This window comes from Electrophorus electricus, chromosome 7, assembly GCF_013358815.1.
Source record: "Electrophorus electricus isolate fEleEle1 chromosome 7, fEleEle1.pri, whole genome shotgun sequence".
NCBI classification, from domain to species: Eukaryota; Metazoa; Chordata; class Actinopteri; order Gymnotiformes; family Gymnotidae; genus Electrophorus; species Electrophorus electricus.
This window is the reverse complement of record NC_049541.1, coordinates 15,549,349-15,569,750: the sequence shown is the minus strand read 5'-3', so window position 1 is coordinate 15,569,750 and position 20,402 is coordinate 15,549,349. Positions and strand designations below refer to the sequence as shown.

General features: G+C 46.0%; 1 protein-coding gene across 1 annotated transcript; it reads left to right on the top strand.

Moving 5' to 3' along the window:
- Window positions 1-6,746: 6,746 nt before the first annotated feature.
- On the top strand, window positions 6,747-20,171 carry cand1 (cullin-associated and neddylation-dissociated 1). Its single transcript, XM_035528340.1, has 15 exons — window positions 6,747-7,067; window positions 9,326-9,469; window positions 10,407-10,561; window positions 10,754-10,877; window positions 11,530-11,786; window positions 12,786-12,891; window positions 13,575-13,720; window positions 15,078-15,370; window positions 15,573-15,714; window positions 16,073-17,566; window positions 17,863-17,958; window positions 18,076-18,245; window positions 18,336-18,500; window positions 18,686-18,793; window positions 18,880-20,171. Exons 1-15 carry the CDS (start codon window positions 7,000-7,002, stop codon window positions 19,102-19,104), a joined length of 3,693 nt encoding a protein of 1,230 aa, XP_035384233.1. The 5' UTR covers window positions 6,747-6,999; the 3' UTR covers window positions 19,105-20,171.
- The last annotated feature ends 231 nt before the right edge of the window (window positions 20,172-20,402 follow it).

The following is a 20,402-nucleotide window of genomic DNA, read 5'->3' as shown; positions in this document are numbered from 1 at the left end:
TAAAATACCAGTGTCAGTTGGCATGACCCTGTGCAGGCAGCATTGTGCTCCGAGGGACCGATATTAAAATTCGGAGGAAGAGGCCGGGGCCAACACGAGCATCGGCAGGCACGGGAGGGGAACCAAAAAAGCTCATGTAGCCATGCGATCCCTCTGAGAGAGAGAATGGTTGACAAAAGGATGCGTATGAGCGCGCACGGTGTTCCCTCGCCTACCCAAACAGCACTCTTTTTGCTCTTCCCACCCTTGGAGATGCTCGCCTGCCCAGTCTGCCCTTGGTGGCCAGGTACACATGCCCTTCCATCAGTACATCAGATTCAGGTACCTCAGTGCTCTGGTGCTTATCGTCAAGGTCGTGACAGATTTCAGTTTTTTCTTTTGTCATGTTTTCCTGTATTGGGCCATTATATGTTTTCACTTACTACCCCATCGCTTTAGACATATATAGGGCATATATAGTAGGATAGAATGAAAACAGTAGCACTAAAATCAATTAAAATTTATTATAAGTGTAAGCATAACCCATGGATTCAAATGATAATTCCTACATTTAAGTGTTCCTGTGACATCATCTTTAGCAATCCATCATCTTCAGGCTCAGCATGACCTGCTCTAAATGCTCGCATATTCTCCGGTGAATCAGAAACGGTCAGCTGTATAAGGCCCGTCAAATATCCTGATGTTCCATGGATCAAAATGACGTTTGACGGCAGCCGTGAGATCTGGAGGTATGACAGGTGTTTGTGTTGTGCTTGCCTGTCAGGCTGCAGGCTGTGTGTCGTGCAGACGCAGCTTCAAACCAGAGCCCCTCCTCACACGCAGGGCTCATGCCAGCTCACGTCATACAGCCGAGCACTTCTAGACCTTCTCATCCAACGGCATTTGATTTGCTTTATGTCCGATGATGCTATCTCAGAGCAATCATTCTCCAGACTTGTGAACATATTATGAACCTTCCGTCTTCAGATCCTGTTTGCATCAGCTGCTTAAAGTTTTGTTTCCCTTGCCACATCTCGAAACACAGATGTGAAAGTGTTTCCATTTCTGTGTTGAAGTGGCAAATACATTCTCATGTAATAGTCCTTTGGTGTGCATGCCCATAGAGCAAAAGCCCAGACTCCACGAGTAGTCAGGCAGTGAGTAACAACGAGCGGGAAGCAGGGTCAGACAGAATTTGGGTTCCGTTTGTCTTCGGCCCAAGCCATCAAGGTCCCTGTGTGATATGACCTTGAAAACCTTTATTGTTCTGTGTTTTGGAAAATCAACTTTCATATGCTAATGTATTTTATATAACGTATTAATTATTCGACTTGAAGCGATGTAGACAACAGGGTGTTGAAAACAGAACAAACTGCAGGCACACTCTTGCATACAAAAATGCATGTGTAGGATGTGATGTATATGTTTTCTTATTGGTTTATGTACTTATCTGTCTATAAAACTCAACCAGATTATGGATTAAATAATGGAAATAAAACTATGCCAGAACAGAGTACAGATGCACACTAAGCGTTAGTAGGGTACTGTTGAATTTGTATAGCTTCAATTTGTCTTCTGTGGTTCCCAGCCCATACCACAGGAAGCAAAAGCCTGGACTGTGAGGTCCTGGCACCAGAACCATAATCTAAACTGTCTAATAAATTGAGTCATGTATTCTATGTGATTGAATGGATGTTGATATGAACAATGCCTGTGGCATCTGCTGAGACACGAATCAGTAGGCCTCAAAAGTGTTGCCAATCAACCCCTCGATAAAAGATGGCTGTAATATGAAAACAATGTAATTTAGACTAAAAATACACTGCATTCAGGAAGCAAGATTTCTGGTGCACTTTCAAAGCTCCAATTCCACTGATAACCTGAGAAATAAAACTTAGCTTTCTGATTTGACATTATAACTACAAAACTGAAATACTCTAAGAAAAAATGCCATAAAGTGCAAATATATATAATTTATTTGTGAGTCAATGTTATAACCTATTTGTTTTATGTCTACGTTTTTGTGTAGACCTAATTAGTAATGCTTAAAGAGTTGGTGGCTGGGAGAGAAATGTCAGGAGCAGAGGAGAAAATAATTACAACCTTATCATCTTTAGTACACCTCCAGTTCTCTTTGATGACTTAGAACAAATAAAATCAATAATTCAATACATGTCCAAACATATCATCTGGAGAACAAGAAAATTCAGTTTAGAGTTGCAGAAAGATGTATTTTATTGCTTTCATGAAATCACTAATGCTATTGAAATTTTCTTTCTCACTAATGTGTCTGGTATGCATTCATCGCACAGAACAACCATTTGTGATCCCCTGAGATTAAGATGGTCTATTAGAGCCATTACAGATGTCAAGGACACATAGTTGTGGTGGATCAGTCATTTGTCCTATTAACTAAAGGAGGTGAAAAGACTTCCTTTTGCAGCATCTTGGCTAGTCACAGGCAGTATCTGCAGATCAGACCATGAACTTCTGTAAACTTGGATCTCTGGTTAAATAGCAGGAAAGAGCTGCATCTTTGTGAAATACCATATGCAAAACATGTGAGACATGTATTAATGTCAGCAATAAAAACCGCAGCTAGAACTACTCTGGAGTACTTCCAACTGTCCGTGTATGTCAACCTGTTTATTGTGTCAGGAAAAAAAAAAACCCTTTCAGAAGTTCCATAAAGAACCAGTAGAGAAAGATTGTTAAACTTAGGGACATGCCTTATCCAATGACAGTGCAGATATAAATCTTGCAGTTCAATGACCTGTTGTCTTATTCCTTTTGTGTTGTGTAAACAGGATTGGACCATATGACCATATATTTCTGAAAGTGAGAAATAGACCACTGCCACAGCTCACATTATGTCCTTGTTATAATAGTTATATTGATATAGAATTTCACAACTCTATCAAGACCGATTTAAGAAGCCTTTCTAAGAATATATACATGAATGCCCAAGACACAAAGCCAGGTTTAAATGAATAGGATACAGTGCTGCTAACAACAACAGCAAGGACAAAAGGCAGAATTCTGTTTTGCATTAAAAACAAACCTTTTACAGCCTCATTTAAAACATCAGAACTGGTGAAATGGCATGTGGTCTTACTGTGAATATAAAGCTTTTGTTCATCTAATGTGAATTAGTTTCTTAATTAGGAAAATGTGCTGCAAACAGGACAGGGTTGGCCAAGAGTAAGCTTAATTAGACAATAGCTGAATCTCCTGAAAGGCATGTATGTAATGATGGCAGGTAAAGGAAAATAGAGGGCAGAGAATAAATTAATTTCACTATCATCTCTATTACCTGAGTTATGAAGGGATGCAAATGGATTTTCTTTTTTGGAAGACTGTAACCATTGCTATACTGTTGTGCATTAAAATGCAGCACAGCACAGTACAGTAAGGGAGGCTCTTTGAAGCAGGTGTAAAATATTCTATGGAGATATCACATCATAACAGGTGTTTCTCCCAACAAACCTGACTGCCAATGTTTACCAATACCAGGTTCATTTTTGAATATAGTTTGGAAATAATTGCATTTGAACATTCGATTTTGCACTGGATTCTATCACATAAAAGCTTTAATGTTGCTTATCATATTTAATGGGTGAAGGCATCTGAACAGGTCGTTGTCAACTACTATGGACTAATCTTACTCTGATTAGGTTGATGGTTGTGAAGGGAGGCTAAATAGCACACTGGGAACTCATGAGCAGTCAGCTAACAGTCAGCAGGCGAGCAGAGCTGCTGAGCAGTAGGTGTAGCCATGAAGATGTCCTGATAGGAGCGCGCTGAATCCATAGGGGATGTCGGAGAGGTACAGGTTCCACTGTGCACTGTGTTTAGAGCATCCATTATTCAAGGAGAACATCTGCAGCAAGCCATCCTTCTAACACACACACACACGCGCGCACGCACACACACAAGCTGACAGATATACATGCACACAGACTCCTCACCAGTCAGAAACTCCCCCAGAGAGCTGTGTTCTCTTTCTTATTGTAAACCAAGTGTCAGGAGAGGAGGAGAGAGGGGTGAGAGGGGATTGAACTGAAGAGTGTCAGACTGATTCAATCCTGCAATAATGTTAACCACAACAGTGGTGCTTATTAAGATGTGATCATAAAAACCATTTGCAGACAATACGGTCAGCCACATTAAAAAGTACCAGGCATATGGTTGACCTACTGTATGTGATGACTACGCAAACGGCAGGTGTGATTTTCCTTTTTGCCTTCCTTGCCAAAGGGATACAGCCAGCATCACATTCTCTCGTAACGTCAGCCTTGACAAACTGTTCGTTAAGATGAGAAGAGGGGGTAATGAAATGAGCCCAGCTCCTCCTCCATATGATTCAGCAGGCTGGTTGGAGAAAGTGAAGATGAATGTGGCATTAAAATGCTTGCATGCATATGAATTTGCATTAATGCACGGTGCTCACTAGGAACCGTGCCTTAAGGCTCCAAGCTTTCGGTAAATAATGTAATCACAATGTCTGCCATAAATATATTTTAAGGCCTTTTCATGCTAATGACTTCACTCCATCTATAATAATTAATGTTAGCCGGTGGGACAGGTCATTTGTTAAACATTAACTGCTATGAGAAGCAGCTCATTGATGGACATGAATACAATGACTTAAGTGCAAGAAATGATTTGTAGGCTAAGGGTTGTGCGTAAAGGGAAGCAGAACATGGAGATTATTGGTATTTCCAAAATTCAGTGAAAGAAAGAAGTAGAAGAAGAAGAAAAAGAAGAGAGATAGTGTGACATTATTAGAGAATGGGCCTATTACTATGTGATAATTGATTAGGGCCTTTAGGGTCTATAGTAAACAGAAATTGCATCATTAAACCCCATTTATACCAATTCATTCTCATTGTCATGCAGCTCCATGGAGTCACACTCTCTGTCTGTGTAATTAAGAGATCTTTTAGACCCAAACTGAAATTAACCATCATAGAATTATAGGGGTAAATTTTACCTAACCAGCAGAATAAACACTATTACTAAATTTCTCATTTGCAATGCCAATAAGAGTGCTTCAGCAAATTGTTTGCCTAGATAAATGATAATAGGTAAATTTCTGTGCACCTTAGCGGAAATGAGGTCAGGTCTGTCGGCTCCTCTCCTTGTCCTGGTTTGCTCGAAGCATCTGCGCACTAATGCCTACAGAAGGAAACATGCCATTATGTGAACACTGCAGGCAAGCTTTACACTCCCCAACACACATCACTGCTTCTGCCAGCCAGCCGAATTGGGACATTAAGCGCAAGATTGCCTGAAAAAGGCTTAGATAATCCAAGGCAAAGCATTTTTGCACAGATACAGATATACATGTTTGTGTATACTGCAACAACAGGGATTCTTGCTCCTTCAGTCAGACACACATGCACACACACACACACACACACACACACACACACACGCTACTATGTATGCATCAGCAAGGCACACATTCACATATACAATGAATACTGTCCACACACTCTCCTGACACCAGCTTAAGGGTCCCACCTTTTTTGGGACCATGTAAATCGCAAAAAACAGCATGCTACTCCAGACCAAGGTTTTGCATGATTCATGTCATTCATGTCATTTATCAGTCATATGATGACCCTAATTTGTTAGGAAATATTTTTCATAAAGCTTGAAAACTCAGTTGCATCTGTGATGTGTATGATCTTTAAAATAAAAATATTTTCTGTCACTGTTTAAAAAAAAAAACCTTTTTAACATCTTGTGTTGAATTGCCATGCTTTCATATTTATGCTTTTGTTGTGTATAAGGATGATTTTTTTGGATATGTAAGGGCTATTTTCTTGTCTAAGACCCATGACAAATTGGTTTCTTGTTGCAGTGAAAATAAAATACCATCAGACTGATGAGTAATCAAGTGTAATCAAAGGCTATTTTTAGAAACCTGGTTGCTATTTCTTCAAATGACCAAAAAGCCCAATGAATGCTCTTATTTAATTGAATTTTAGTGACGTTATTGACTTATAAAAATATCATCTGCATAATTTGATATAGTCTTAGCTACTTGTCTTTGTATATTCAGTACTATATATCTCAGAACATTCTAGTTACAGGGCAGCCATGTATTCTGTGACTGTGTGTGAGATGATAGCTACATTTGAAAGCACAAGGGTAGACACTCTTACTGCATGGGTCTATTATACATTAATGACAGAGTTTTCATTGTAATTTTAATTATCTTTGACCTCCTGTTTACCATGAATCATCAAGCAGAGCATGGTGAAGCAAACCTTACCATATTTGATTTCAGAGATGTTGTTATCATCAAAAAAAAGAGACCATAGAAAGTACAAACACTATAAAAATGACTGTCATTACGAACCCAGTTGGCATATGTTCACAAGGGATATTATGATAGGAAAATTATGCTCCAGGCCTATAATATTTGTCTGTTCAAGCTTTGTTAAATGTAACAAAGAACTACTTAAAATAGCCCATTTAATATAGCCTATGGATATGGTTTAAAATAGCCATTTATGTTTGCATACATTTATGCATGTTATATAACATCTAATTTAACAAACCCAAATGTTACAATTGACCCCCTATAAAATCTAGGTAAGAATACATAAGCTTGCCCTCAATTGACAAATGAACCCTGTAAGGGTAGTCCACCGTGCAGTGTGTGCTGGGACAAGCCATGCGTCCATGCGTCCATGCGTCCATCACCGCCAAGGACCGCCTGGACAAATGGCTCTCACCTTTGACCTGCTGCACGACAGCGTCTGGACGCGCAGCTCCTCCCTCTTGCAGAACGAAGTGGGATCTCCATTCAAACATCCAAACTCAAAGGCATGAAAGTCTACTTCATACTCCGCAGCTGCTGATCACCGCCCGGCCGTAGACAAAGCTCAGTAGTTGTAGAGAATCGGCGTTATTTCGCAGCCAAAATACGCGAGGAAACGGGAGAAGTCATTCTGGCCGAGATACTTACAAGTGGTCGCTAGCAAGCTCTTCTAACAGACTGCAAACATGGCGAGTGCCTCATACCATATCTCCAATCTCTTGGAAAAAATGACTTCAAGCGACAAGGATTTCAGGTATGTTAGTTTCCCAAAACAAGACAACGTACTCATATTTGCACTAAAATGTCACTTTAATAAGAAATGATGTTGCGATCGCGCACTGAGTAGTTAGCCAAGCCAGCTAGCTCCCGCTAGGCCGCGGATCATTGGGTGTTTTGTTTAGCTAGTTAGCCTAGTGGGTACATGCACATAAAGCTATTGCCAAAAACCCATACATGGATCATTTTGGCTTCTTTAACTGTGTACAGTTTTGTGTACTTTAACTGTGTTGTGTGACGAAAGTTCTCATCACCCTGCAACCTATCGGAGCCTAAACATGTCCCTGTTTGTCCTCGTTTAGCTGTCTAGCTAACGGTAACTGAGCCGCGCGCGTTCACGGTTAGCCGGCGCTAGCTAACCGCGCGCGCTAGCTAAGCGCATATTAGTGTTCGCGAACTAGCAACGTTGATGGCTAGCTAGCTGCTTTTAGCTACGAACGCTTAAACCCAGCACGACTAGTTGCCCGGTGTTACACAGCACCGTAATGCAGTGCGTTTTGATTCGTCCTTTTATTTAACTATTCTGTCGGTCGAGAGTGTTGACAATCGGATGTCTTGGCTACTTTTCTTGTCATTAAATTGTTAGCAAAGCTCGCTAGCTAAGTGACTTAACCTGGCTAGCTAGGACAGCTAGCCTAGCGTAGCTCTAGTTCTGCATCACCAAGCGGGCCGTTGGACTAACCAGGTCTAAAGTGTTAAACAGCAGTAGTGTTGGTAGAGGAAAATAAGAGTAGCACTTGATCGTACGGTTACACTTTATAGAGCGTTAACCTAAATAGCTAGATAAATAAGAAGACACCTTCAGCTATATCGCGATACATGTTTTCGTTTCTAGTCACTATTAGTGAGCCAGATTAAATATGTTCCCTCGTACTGTACAAGTACAATAGTCAGCTCAGATGTGTATCTTATCATTTTCCGTTCTGACATGCATAATTTGGCATTTTGCACACGTGTATACAGCAGAAATCAGCTTCCATGAGTTATGTATATGTTACAGAGTCACCTGTAACGTGTCAGAAATGGTAAAGTTCAAGGCAGTGCATGTAATGCATTGACATCAAACCACTGTAGAACCTCGCTGAGGATATTTGAGCTGTGGAGACCCGTCACAGCAGGTTCCTCCACACTCATTAGGTCTTTCCGCTGAACTGGAGCTTCCTGTCACGTGCCATTTTGACTGAAGCTGACCTTGTTTCTGCCCCATCTAGCACCACTTAGCATTTTAATTGGACTTTAGTTTTCTGGATGGTCACTTAAAGTGTGTAACAAAATCTGCACATATTTAACCTTTTCAGCATTTGGAAGACAATCTTATCCACAGTCATTTAGTTATTTATGACAATATTCCCTTGGTGTTGCTAGCAGCTTGCTCTACATTCTCTACTAGGTGAGATACAGGAGGATATATACTATAACAAAATGCTCTATTGAGTATGTTTACAGTGGATGTTTACAGCTTTGGAATGGTTGCATGTTTGCAATCTTGAAACTAGATTTAGGATGGTAGTAATATCAAATTTCTAGATGTTTCTTGCTGTCTTAAATCTGTACCAAATGTCTGGTTTCGTAGGTCTTATATTACTATTACTTCCTTGGGATATTGTGGCTGCTCAAGGAGTTTGTTTGCTCTGCAGCTATTCTTTTATACGACGTTCGATTGAGCTGACAATGCCGTACTTGGCCTGTACTGAGATTCTTTGGCATCAGACTTATGCCTGTGCAGCTGCTTCTGTTTGATGGAGGTGTGTGTCGCAGTTTGGATGCCACCCCCCTTCCCACAGAACTCGCATGCTGATGTTCATATGGAGAGGCAAGGTGGGTGTTGGAAAGATAATCCACTCCAGTTTCATTCCAAACAGGATTATGATGAGTCAACCAAGCCGTGACATGCAAAATGTGCAGCAAGCGAATTTCAGTCGTGTCACTTCACAAATGCTATATGTCTGCACTATATTCTGTCTAGTTTAATATGCTGGTACTACTCATATTCAGATTTAGGGAACAGTATCTTGGTTAGTCCTCAGCCAAACATGAACATAGAGTTTTATCTTTGTGCTAATGAATCAGAATTTAGCTTTGCTCCATCCTGTCCCATCCTGTGCACTGAGCACAGATATCAAGAATTTCAGGGTGCTACCCAGACAAGATTCTGCCCCATGCTTTGGGAAAGGGGTTTGAACAGATGCATGTTCTTTTTATCCTGCTTAGCTGGGCTGTTCTCTGTTCCTGCAGATTCATGGCCACGAATGACTTGATGTCAGAGCTGCAGAAAGACTCCATCAAGTTGGATGATGACAGTGAGCGGAAAGTGGTGAAGATGATCCTCAAACTTCTGGAGGATAAAAACGGGGAGGTTCAGAACCTGGCTGTTAAATGGTATGATTATATGGCTGAATTATACTGGGAGAACATTTGAGACCTAAGAAATATTGAAATGCGTGGCTTTCATAGGGTCTAATATTCAAATAAACATAGATGCTAGTTGTTTCATTAAGTGCCCAAAACTCTGAGTTCCTAGTAGTCAACGCATTTAATGTAGGGGACAGTTGTGTAAATGTTTTTATGATTAAAAAATATGAACATTCAAACAAGAAAATAATTCTGTAATATAATTGATCAGAAACAGAGAACCCCCTGCATATCCTAATGTGAGTTGAAACTCTTGTGGAAGCACTTTATATTGCTTTATTCTTAGTGGCATGATGCTGCAGCTCCCTGTGCACATTGGAAGAAGAAATGTCAGCGCACTGTAAACTGGTGCATTTTTTACTGATGCATTTTGTAAAACATGTAACCCAGCTCACCTTGGATATTGGGACATGTATGTGAATACCTACGGCCATCCCTAATTAACATGAAATGTGAAATGAGCATGGCAAATCTGGAGCTGTGAGTTTTGGATAGTACTGAAGGCTTATCGCCTAGAGAAAAGACCTCACACCCCTCAAATGTTTTGCTCTGGCTAATCCCTATTCTTCAGCTGTTCCTGTTTTTTCCTAATAGGTTATTGCATAATATTGGATGGTTGAGAACTGAATTGATTTCCTTTTAATGGTTCAGGGACATATTATACTACATATTTCTCTGAAAATAACTACTGAGACATTTTGAATCCCTTTTAAATGAATCGATCTGTTTTTCATCAGAGAGATGCAGTTCATCCTCTTTTCTGCAAGCTGTATTATGCTGTTATTTTATCTAGGGCCTTGGGGATGAATTGGCGACAGGGCCATAGACATCGGTAAATAAAAAGTCAATAGATACAAATAGTTATGAAAATGCTGCTATTACACTGTGGTGGTTTGCATTGCAGTTTGGGACCTCTTGTTAGCAAAGTGAAGGAGTATCAGGTGGAGACCATCGTCGACACGTTGTGCACGAACATGTTGTCTGATAAAGAGCAGCTTCGAGACATTTCCAGCATCGGGCTGAAGACAGTCATCGGGGAGCTTCCGCCAGCGTCCAGCGGTAAAGTCCCACATCCCTGATTTCAAGCACTCCACCCGCACCCCTGTATGTTGGTACAGCTGTGGAGCGTGCCCAGAGACCTCCCTCTCATTCGCCTTCTCTCAGCGTGGTTATGAGGACAGAGTGGACACGATTTCCGTTTACCAGCCAGGAGGCCGAAATGATTGTGTGTGTGTGTCTCTCTTTCTGCAGGCTCTGCCCTTGCTTCCAGCGTGTGCAAAAAGATCACAGGCCGCCTGACGAGCGCCATCGCCAAGCAGGAGGATGTGTCCGTGCAGCTGGAGGCTCTAGACATCATGGCTGACATGCTGTGCAGGTGCGCTCTGACCAAAACTCTCAGATCTTAGGTTCACTGGATTGGCTGTTGGCTCTCAACCTTGAGCTCAAGTACAGTAGAGAGTTGTGTCCTTTACATTCCGAACGTCTATAACCTGCAGTACATTGCAAACACAAGCCATAGTGCTGCACTTTTTATTAAAAGGTTGTTTAAAAAAAATTCACAATACTGACTGTCAGTATTGACAACCATTTCAATAAATGCTAGCATAAAATATATAAACAACTTCTGTTCCCCCCCCCCCCCCCCCCCCCAAGACGTGATAAAAATATCAATCTCTTCATATCTGCTTCGGTTGTTTTTTGGAGAAACTGACCACAAGAAAACATTAAAGTGAAAAACTGTTCAGTAATAATGGTTTGTAAGGCTTAGAGAAGCGAAACCTTTTTGTGTCAGCAGTCTTTAGAAATACTTCCAAGAACATTCTCCTCCCTAGGCTGTTAAAGTAGTGTGCATGTCCAGACACAACCATTCAAACCTTCCTGGTGAATTATAGCAACTCTCCCCTCAGCCATATGCCTGTTGGAGTGACGGAGCTGTTTCTCAGAGGCCACCTGGGAAGTTACATCGTCACGGTTTTCTCAGCTGTCGGAGCTCCACTCCAGCTCTCTGCTGCTTTCCTCTTCTCCAGGCAAGGAGGCCTGCTGGTGAACTTCCACCCCTCCATCCTGAGCTGCCTGCTGCCCCAGCTGACCAGTGCTCGGCTGGCTGTGCGCAAGAGGACCATCATTGCCCTGGGCCACCTGGTCATGAGCTGCGGCAACCTCGTCTTCGTGGACCTCATCGAGCACTTGCTGGCCGAGCTCTCGCGCAACGACTCCATGTCCACCACGCGCACCTACATCCAGTGCATCGCTGCCATCAGCCGACAGGCCGGCCACAGAATCGGTGAGAATCAGGCGGACTCGTGTGATGGCACTCCAGTCACCTGAGCATCTTCGTTTGTAAGCCCCATAGTGGTGAGGCAGGCGTGCGCGGCCCTTTCGTGAAACGTGCCGCACTGTCCATTTGATTGTGTTCGGTAGAATTATCCAAAGCCCAGGCAGAATGGTTGAACCTCTTCAGATTTCTTTTTATTTTTTGCTTGTAACATCACACTCAAGGTCTGAAGCTCTGTGAACACAGACTCACACATTTTCCTTTTTGCTTGCCCTGTATAATGAACAGTTTATTCTGTTTCAGGCGCATGCTTTTCTGCTGTCGCTGTTGCCCTGACAGCTGGGTTTGTTTTTGTTTTTTATTCTGGAAGCATCTGTTTTTTTTTTCCCTTTCTCTCCCTCCTTTTCCACAATTCATTGCACAATTGTAGAGTAGCAGAATTAGCTTCCATAGACTTGATTTAGCTTGCATAGGTAGTGCCCGAGTCGACTAGCCTTGGAGTTTGACAGTGAAAATCACCCATGTGTGTGCCAGGCGGAGACTTTGCGCAGCCGGTACCCAAAACCAGGACCCGAGTGAAATGAAGTGAAAAGCTGTTTAGGTTACGGAGCTTGTATGCCTCTTCACCCATCAAACAATTACCGCCTCCGCTTCACGAGAGAAACGGCAGTGTTTTAGATGTGCAAGATTACCCCAGAGAAGTGCCCTCAAAGCTGTTTTGGTGTTATCTCTCTCTACTGGCTTTAATTATGTCCCCTCCCCACCCCTTTTTTCTTCAACGTGCCATCTTTTTAAAAATCGTTTATTCAGCTGAGTTGGAACAAGAAGCCTTTGTCAGGCCACTTTTCTAAAGTGCGCAAATTCCCGCCGCTTTTTGATGTGAAGTTCTGTCTGCGTGTTGCTGAATAGATTAGGCATCACTCAACTCTGCCGGCTGAAGCGTGCTGAGGCTTTGAATGAGCACTAACCGCCTTGTTCCTGCACATTCCCCCCCCCCCCCCCCCCCAGGCGAGTACTTGGAGAAGATCATTCCCCTGGTGGTGAAATTCTGCAACATCGATGATGACGAACTGCGGGAGTACTGCATACAAGCCTTCGAGTCCTTCGTCAGGAGGTTGGTATAAGGGAAGGGCATGCAGTTATGGCATGGTCGTATCAGTCAGGACCAGGGTCTCACGTCCCCCGCGGCTCAGGGAAACCTTTCACGTTCATAGAGTGAGAGTGGGCATATACTCTCCCCAGCAAGTTCATTCATGCTGCGTGAATTGCGATGGAAGGTCTGCCCTCCACTCTCCACAGCAGAACTGGAGGCTGCGACGCTGAGTGATGCATGTTTCATTACAGCTAACTTCAGGACCGCCTTCGCATCCTCCGCTTCACCGGGAGAACCCCTGCTTAGGAATGCCTCGGGCTTATCGGCACTCTCCTCCGCGTCTCTGCCGGCTTCCCGACGCCCAAGTCTGTCTCCACCGCCTGCTCCTTTGCTCTTTTACAGTGCTTTGTTTTCGTTTTCTTAAGTTCTTTTGTAATAAGGGTTTTCTGTGAGCTGTGGACTTCTGTTTAATCTCGCTGGGTGTTGGCACTGCTGCAGTGGCACAGCAGGATGGAGACGCAACGCGGGCAGACGTCTGAGCATATTATCAACTCCTGTTTGTCTCAGATAAGATGACTGGGAAGCAAAATGAGCAGGCACATGGGGGAAGGGGGCCACGGGCCTTAGCCACGCCCCACTGCACACAGGCCCAGAACGCCGGCGGTCTCCATTCTAAAGCGCTGGCCTCTCCCTGTCCCTCCCAGGTGTCCAAAAGAGGTCTATCCCCACGTGCCCACAGTCATCAACATCTGCCTGAAGTACTTGACCTATGACCCCAACTACAACTACGATGACGAGGACGAAGACGAGAACGCCATGGATGCAGACGGTGTGGACGAGGACTACCAAGGTGAGGGGGGATCCTAGTCTTCGACGCACACTCCATCTCCTCTGCATGGGGGAGGCGCTGTTCGCTGTCATCACTGGTATGGGAGGAGCCGTTTAGCTGGGTGTGGCTGGACTTAACCCCAGTGCGCCCAGCTGCACCCCACAGCCTTTTCCTCTCACAGCTCCTCCGACCTGAGCAATACCTCCTGGAGGTAGTGGCTGGACAATGGCTGAAATTGCAGCAGTCCGTGCCCTGCCCATTCACAAGGAACAGGAGGGGACATTGGGTAATTGCCCACACCCCGTGTCACTATGCCTGGAGCTCCTCTTAAGTGAATGAGGGAGCCCTGTTTGGCCTGTGTGGCCACCTCTGTAATAAGCTTTCAGGCCAGGCGTGTTACACTCGGCGCGATCTCTCCTTCGCAGACTCGTATCTCCGTGTAGAGCCGTGTGCAGTGATGGCTGACCGCGGTTATCGAAAGTCGAGTGGGCTTGGAGAGGCAGTGATTTCTCCCGCATCTGAAGTGCACACGATGCGCATGTCTGCCCTTCAGCACGCGTGTTCTCTGTGAGCGCCACTGACGCTTATAAATGACAGGCTCTTAAAGAGTGGCTGCTTTGCATGTTGAAAGTATGTCCTTGAGAGGTCCAGCACAGAGGCTCCTGACCTACCCTCCTATAGCAGTGCATATACTGGCATCCACCGAGGCATTAAAAACCTACTGTGTACAGCTGTTACTATTCCAGGTAAATTTATAGTGACCAGAGCAAAAACATACCAAAAATGAGTGTCACCCCTTGTCAGTTATTACATCCTAAGAACTACGTTTAACTGCTAGCTTGTATGCTACCGTTTGAGTAGTAAGCCAGACAGAAACGTGTGCAGGAAAAGAAAATCAAAGTATCTTCTGTGGTTTTGTTCAAGTGGAGCATTCATGCTTCCTTAATGACTGGCTCTGACTCCATTTGATCTTTTTAGCTGTAAGCGCTCTGTGTGCCAGCCTGTATCATTCTCCGTAACTCCTGTTCGTTCGGGGCCGCTGCTGTCCCTCAGTGATTCGACATGCTGGATCCTCGCTAGCTTGCAGCACCTCCGGCTGGTTTTAATATGGCCACAGTGAGGCGTCTGTCTGTCTGCTACTCGAATCCTCATCCATGTCTTCACAGGACTTCTCCTTTCTATTTCCACCAGTCAGTTGCTTCTGAAACGTCCTAGCTGATGCCAGAAGTCGTACACGAGCGCTTCCATACACGCCTCTTGCTATAGTTCTGCTAAACTGATCTCATTAGCTTGCTGTTTGTAAAGTGCGTCATGTACAGAGTACACAGACCAGGCTGTGCTTTTGTAACCCGCCTCCGTCCCACGGCAATCCGTGCAGGAAGTGACGATGAGTACAGCGACGACGATGACATGAGCTGGAAGGTGCGGCGGGCGGCGGCCAAGTGTCTAGACGCCGTGGTGAGCACGCGGCACGAGATGCTGCCAGAGTTCTACCGCACGGTGTCGCCGGCGCTAACGGCGCGCTTCAAGGAGCGCGAGGAGAATGTGAAGGCCGATGTTTTCCATGCCTATCTATCCCTGCTGAAGCAGACGCGCCCCGCCCAGAGCTGGCTGTGTGATCCCGACGCAATGGAGCAGGGCGAGACCCCCCTCACTATGCTGCAGAGCCAGGTTAGGGCGTGCAACACACACACACACACACACACAGCTGTGTTCCCGAATTCACACGTGCACCTAAGCCTGATACCATGTGTTTTTTTTTTTTTTTTTTTAAATCCAGTTTGTGCTGATTGAGGCACTCTCATCTTTCTGTTGTTCATGCTCACGTATTCGCAGCCTTATTCACACAACCTTTGCTGGCGCGTGCGCACAGGTGCCCATGATCGTGAAAGCTCTGCATAAACAGATGAAGGAGAAGAGTGTGAAGACCAGGCAGTGCTGCTTCAACATGCTGACCGAGCTGGTGAACGTGCTGCCAGGGGCCCTGACTCAGCACATCCCAGTGCTCATCCCAGGTACGTGGCCCTGCCCCTCCCCGCCCAAAACGCTGGCCCTGACGTCTCCCTGCCCCCTTGTCCCCTTACACTGGCCAGGAGAACCTTGCTCTGTTGCATCAGCAGCATTTAGACTTTTGCCAAAGGGGTGGAAAATGAAAAACATGTCCGTCTGAAAAATGTAAATGTGAAGCCCTCTGAGGCCTCTGCCTGCTTTTGCTGCTTTCAGTCTTTTTTTTTTTTCTTTTTCTTTTTTAAGTTTCTTATTGTGCGGCATGACATCTCACTTCACACTCTTTTTTTTTTTCTTTTTCTTTTTTAAGTTTCTTATTGTGCGGCATGACATCTCACTTCACACTGTCTTTATTTTTTTATCCAGGAATCATATTCTCTCTGAACGATAAATCAAGTTCCTCTAATCTGAAGATCGACGCACTGTCCTGTTTATACGTGATCCTGTGTAACCATCAGCCCCAAGTCTTCCACCCCCACGTCCAGGCCCTGGTGCCCCCTGTGGTGGCCTGCGTGGGAGACCCTTTCTACAAGATCACATCTGAGGCCCTGCTGGTCACTCAGCAGCTGGTGCGCGTGATCCGACCGCTGGACCAGACAGACGCCTTTGACGCCTCTCCCTACATCAGCGACCTGTTCGCCTGCACCATCAAGCGGCTGAAGGCGGCCGACATCGACCAGGAAGTGAAGGAGCGCGCCATCTCCTGCATGGGCCAGATCATCTGCAACCTGGGCGACCGGCTGGGCGCCGACCTGCCCGGCACGCTGCACATCTTCCTGGAGCGCCTGAAGAACGAGATCACGCGGCTGACCACGGTGAAGGCGCTGACGCTGATTGCTGGCTCGCCGCTCAAGATTGACCTGCGGCCCGTGCTGGGCGAGGCCGTGCCCATCTTGGCCTCATTCCTGCGCAAGAACCAGCGGGCACTGAAGCTGAGCACGCTGGCAGCCCTGGACATCCTGGTGAAGAACTACAGCGACAGCGTGACGCCGGCCATGATCGACGCCGTGCTGGCCGAGCTGCCGCCGCTGATCAGTGAGACCGACATGCATGTGTCGCAGATGGCCATCAGCTTCCTCACCACGCTGGCGCGCGTGCACCCAGACTCGCTGGCCAAGATTGGCGGCTCCATCCTGGGTGAGCTGATCGCGCTGGTGCGCTCGCCGCTCCTGCAGGGTGGCGCCCTCAGCGCCATGCTGGAGTTCTTCCAGGCCCTGGTGGCCACCGGCACGGCCAGCCTGGGCTACATGGACCTGCTGCGCATGCTGACGGGCCCCGTGTATGCACAGAGCGCCGCCCTCACGCACAAGCAGTCCTACTACTCCATCGCCAAGTGCGTGGCTGCCCTGACACGCGCCTGCCCCAAAGAGGGCCCCGCCGTGGTGGGCCAGTTCATCCAGGACGTGAAGAACTCGCGCTCCACTGACTCCATCCGCCTGCTGGCGCTTCTCTCGCTCGGCGAGGTGGGCCACCACGTGGACCTCAGCAGCCAGCCCGAGCTCAAGACCGTCATCCTGGACGCCTTCTCATCGGCCAGCGAGGAGGTGAAGTCAGCTGCCTCGTACGCGCTGGGCAGCATCAGCGTGGGGAACCTGCCAGAGTACCTGCCCTTCGTGCTACAGGAGATCTCTGGCCAGCCCAAGCGCCAGTACCTCCTGCTGCACTCGCTCAAGGAGATCATCAGCTCTGCGTCGGTGGCTGGCCTCAAGCCCTACGTGGAGAACGTGTGGACGCTACTGCTCAAGCACTGCGAGTGCACAGAGGAAGGCACAAGGAATGTCGTGGCCGAGTGCCTGGGCAAGCTCACCCTCATAGACCCGGAGACGCTACTGCCTAGACTGAAAGGCTACCTGCTATCAGGTGAGTGTTGGTCTCGGGCCAGTGGTGCAGATGCTGTCATCCTGGGCTTCCCACTTTTGTCCTGTTCCGTCTCTGAACCCTGAGGGCTGTGAGGGATTCCTGTCAGGAACTATAACACAAAAATAGAAGCTCCACTGTACAAATGTAAACCATTGTTTCAGTAAGTACTAGGTTACTGCAGCACTCCTCGGCAGTAGTACAATGATGGTGGGTAGTGGTATAAAGAAAATCTCAGCTTCAGTGTGGGTCGGGCTGATTTCATTTCGTTCCTGTATTAACGGTCTTTTCCCTTCCAGGTTCTTCTTATGCCAGAAGCTCAGTAGTCACCGCTGTAAAGTTCACAATTTCAGACCACCCACAGACAATTGATCCCCTCCTGAAAAACTGCATAGGTAAGGGATTTCCCGCCAGGAGAGGGTTTTTCCTTTCCCTTCCGACTTTCCACTCATGCACAGTTTGACGTTTTCCACACTGCATGGCATCATTTCTTTTCTTTTTGAACCTTTCAGGTGATTTCTTGAAAACATTGGAAGACCCAGACCTCAACGTGCGAAGGGTGGCCCTTGTGACGTTCAACTCTGCAGCCCATAACAAGCCATCGCTGATCCGAGACCTCCTGGACACCGTTCTCCCTCACTTGTACAATGAGACCAAAGTGCGCAAAGAGCTGATTAGAGAGGTACATGCTCCTGCTGCGTGCTGCCCCGCCCACGCACTGACCCCCGCTGCTCTTTCAAAGCTCGCTGAGTTCCTGTCTGCTCCGTATTAGGTGGAGATGGGCCCATTCAAACACACGGTGGACGATGGCCTGGACATCCGAAAGGCCGCGTTCGAGTGCATGTACACGCTTCTAGACAGCTGCCTCGACAGACTCGACATCTTCGAGTTTCTTAATCACGTGGAAGACGGACTCAAAGACCACTACGATATCAAGGTGAGCGATCATTTCCCCCCGGGTCTAAATCCCTTCCAGATGAGAGTGGCTAGACTGGAAACGGAAAACCAGGTGGTTGGATCAAAGCAGCCGCAGTGTACAGCGTCACGGCCCGCTGAGCTGTGTGCAGACCATGCCAGTAACCGTGCCGCTGACTTCCTTTGACGACCCCCCGCCTTTTGTAGATGCTGACGTTCCTCATGCTGGCCAGATTGTCCACTCTGTGCCCCAGTGCTGTACTGCAGAGGCTTGACAGGCTGGTGGAGCCCCTCCGGGCCACATGCACAACAAAGGTGAGCGAGCCCCCCTTCTTCACCCATAGCCCACGGCTCAAGGTGCGGCGCGGGCCCGTCCTAACCCTGCTCGTGTTTCCTCGCAGGTGAAAGCCAACTCGGTGAAGCAGGAATTCGAGAAGCAGGACGAGCTGAAGAGGTCAGCCATGCGCGCCGTGGCTGCGTTGCTCACCATCCCTGAGGCGGAGAAGAGCCCGCTGATGAGCGAGTTCCAGTCGCAGATCAGCTCCAACCCCGAGCTGGCCGCCATCTTTGACAGCATCCAGAGGGACTCCTCCTCAGCCAACATGGAGTCCATGGACACCAGTTAAAGCGAGTCGGCCACGCCCGACCCCATCGATCACAGAGAAACGCTGCAAGAAAACCAAGGGGGAACCCTTTACCGTTCCATGCATTGCACTGAATCAACACTTATAGGAGGGGAAAAAAGAAAAGCTAAAAAAAACCAAGAAAAAAGGTTTTAAAAAAAAAAAAAAAAGCGAGAAAAAAAATCTTTAAAAAGGATGCATTCTCTTAAGCTTCAGAGCTTATCACCACGTTCCTTGTTTTTTCAATAGGGAAGAAATTGCTTTGGTTGTGCATCATTCCTTGCTCCCTCCCTCCCCCTCCCCCTCCCCCACACACACCAGGTTTTTTTTGTTTTTTGTTTTTTTTTCCCCTTTTGCCTTTATTTAGTTACAGTGTGATATATTTCTGGAGGTGGCCCAGGTACCTCCTTGCACAGACCTTTTGAGCATTGCTGCGTTGAGGGACTTGAACGGCTGGCACAGAAAGAAACCGAGGAAGCTTTTTGGTGTTACTGGTGAGGAGAGACGCTCATTTCCTTCTGGACTGGACTCTGTGTGGGATCGATGGGTGTGAAGTCTAGCATAGTCAGTTAAGCTGACCTACATGCCATCTTTTGTTTTCTATGTTACCATTTTTTCTTACCAGACCAGATTTAATGGGCGTTTTTGTACAATTTCGAATTTCAAGTCTCGTCTCTCATCGCGTTGTCTTGATCATTAGGCAAGTTTGTGGGCTCCGAGAGATATGAACCTGTTTAAAAATATTCTATTAAAGAAGTGTACTGTGGCTAGGATGCTACTGGATGAGTGAATACTGGTTTGTTTACCCCTTCCATGACCTATAATGACCACATTCCCACCCTCTGCAGATTTACATGGTGTAAAAAGCATGTATTAGAGATCCAGTGACTTAAATACACTCGGTGTGTGTGTGTAAGATTTTCTTTTTCTACCTGATAGTTATGTTTGGCTCAAGCATACAGATGCAACATCTGAATTCAGTCTTGTTATGAGAAATAACTGCTCTGTATGGACCTGATTTCCTCACGTATGTGAAATAAAGTGAGTGGAGAACTCTCTGATCACATGCAGGGTTGTGTTACAGTATTCCCTTACTGCACCCATAGGACTAAAACCTCTTGTTAGGGTTTGTTTTGTGTGTTCTGCAGTGTTTGAGTGATAGAGCTGCCAACTTGGTTTGATGATTGATTTTTATTTTTTTTCCCATGCAGCCGTAATTTCCACATTCCTTAATTTCTTCATTGGGGGAGGTTGCCGTTAATCTTCAAACAGACTTTTTTTTTTTTTTTTTGTCTACAACC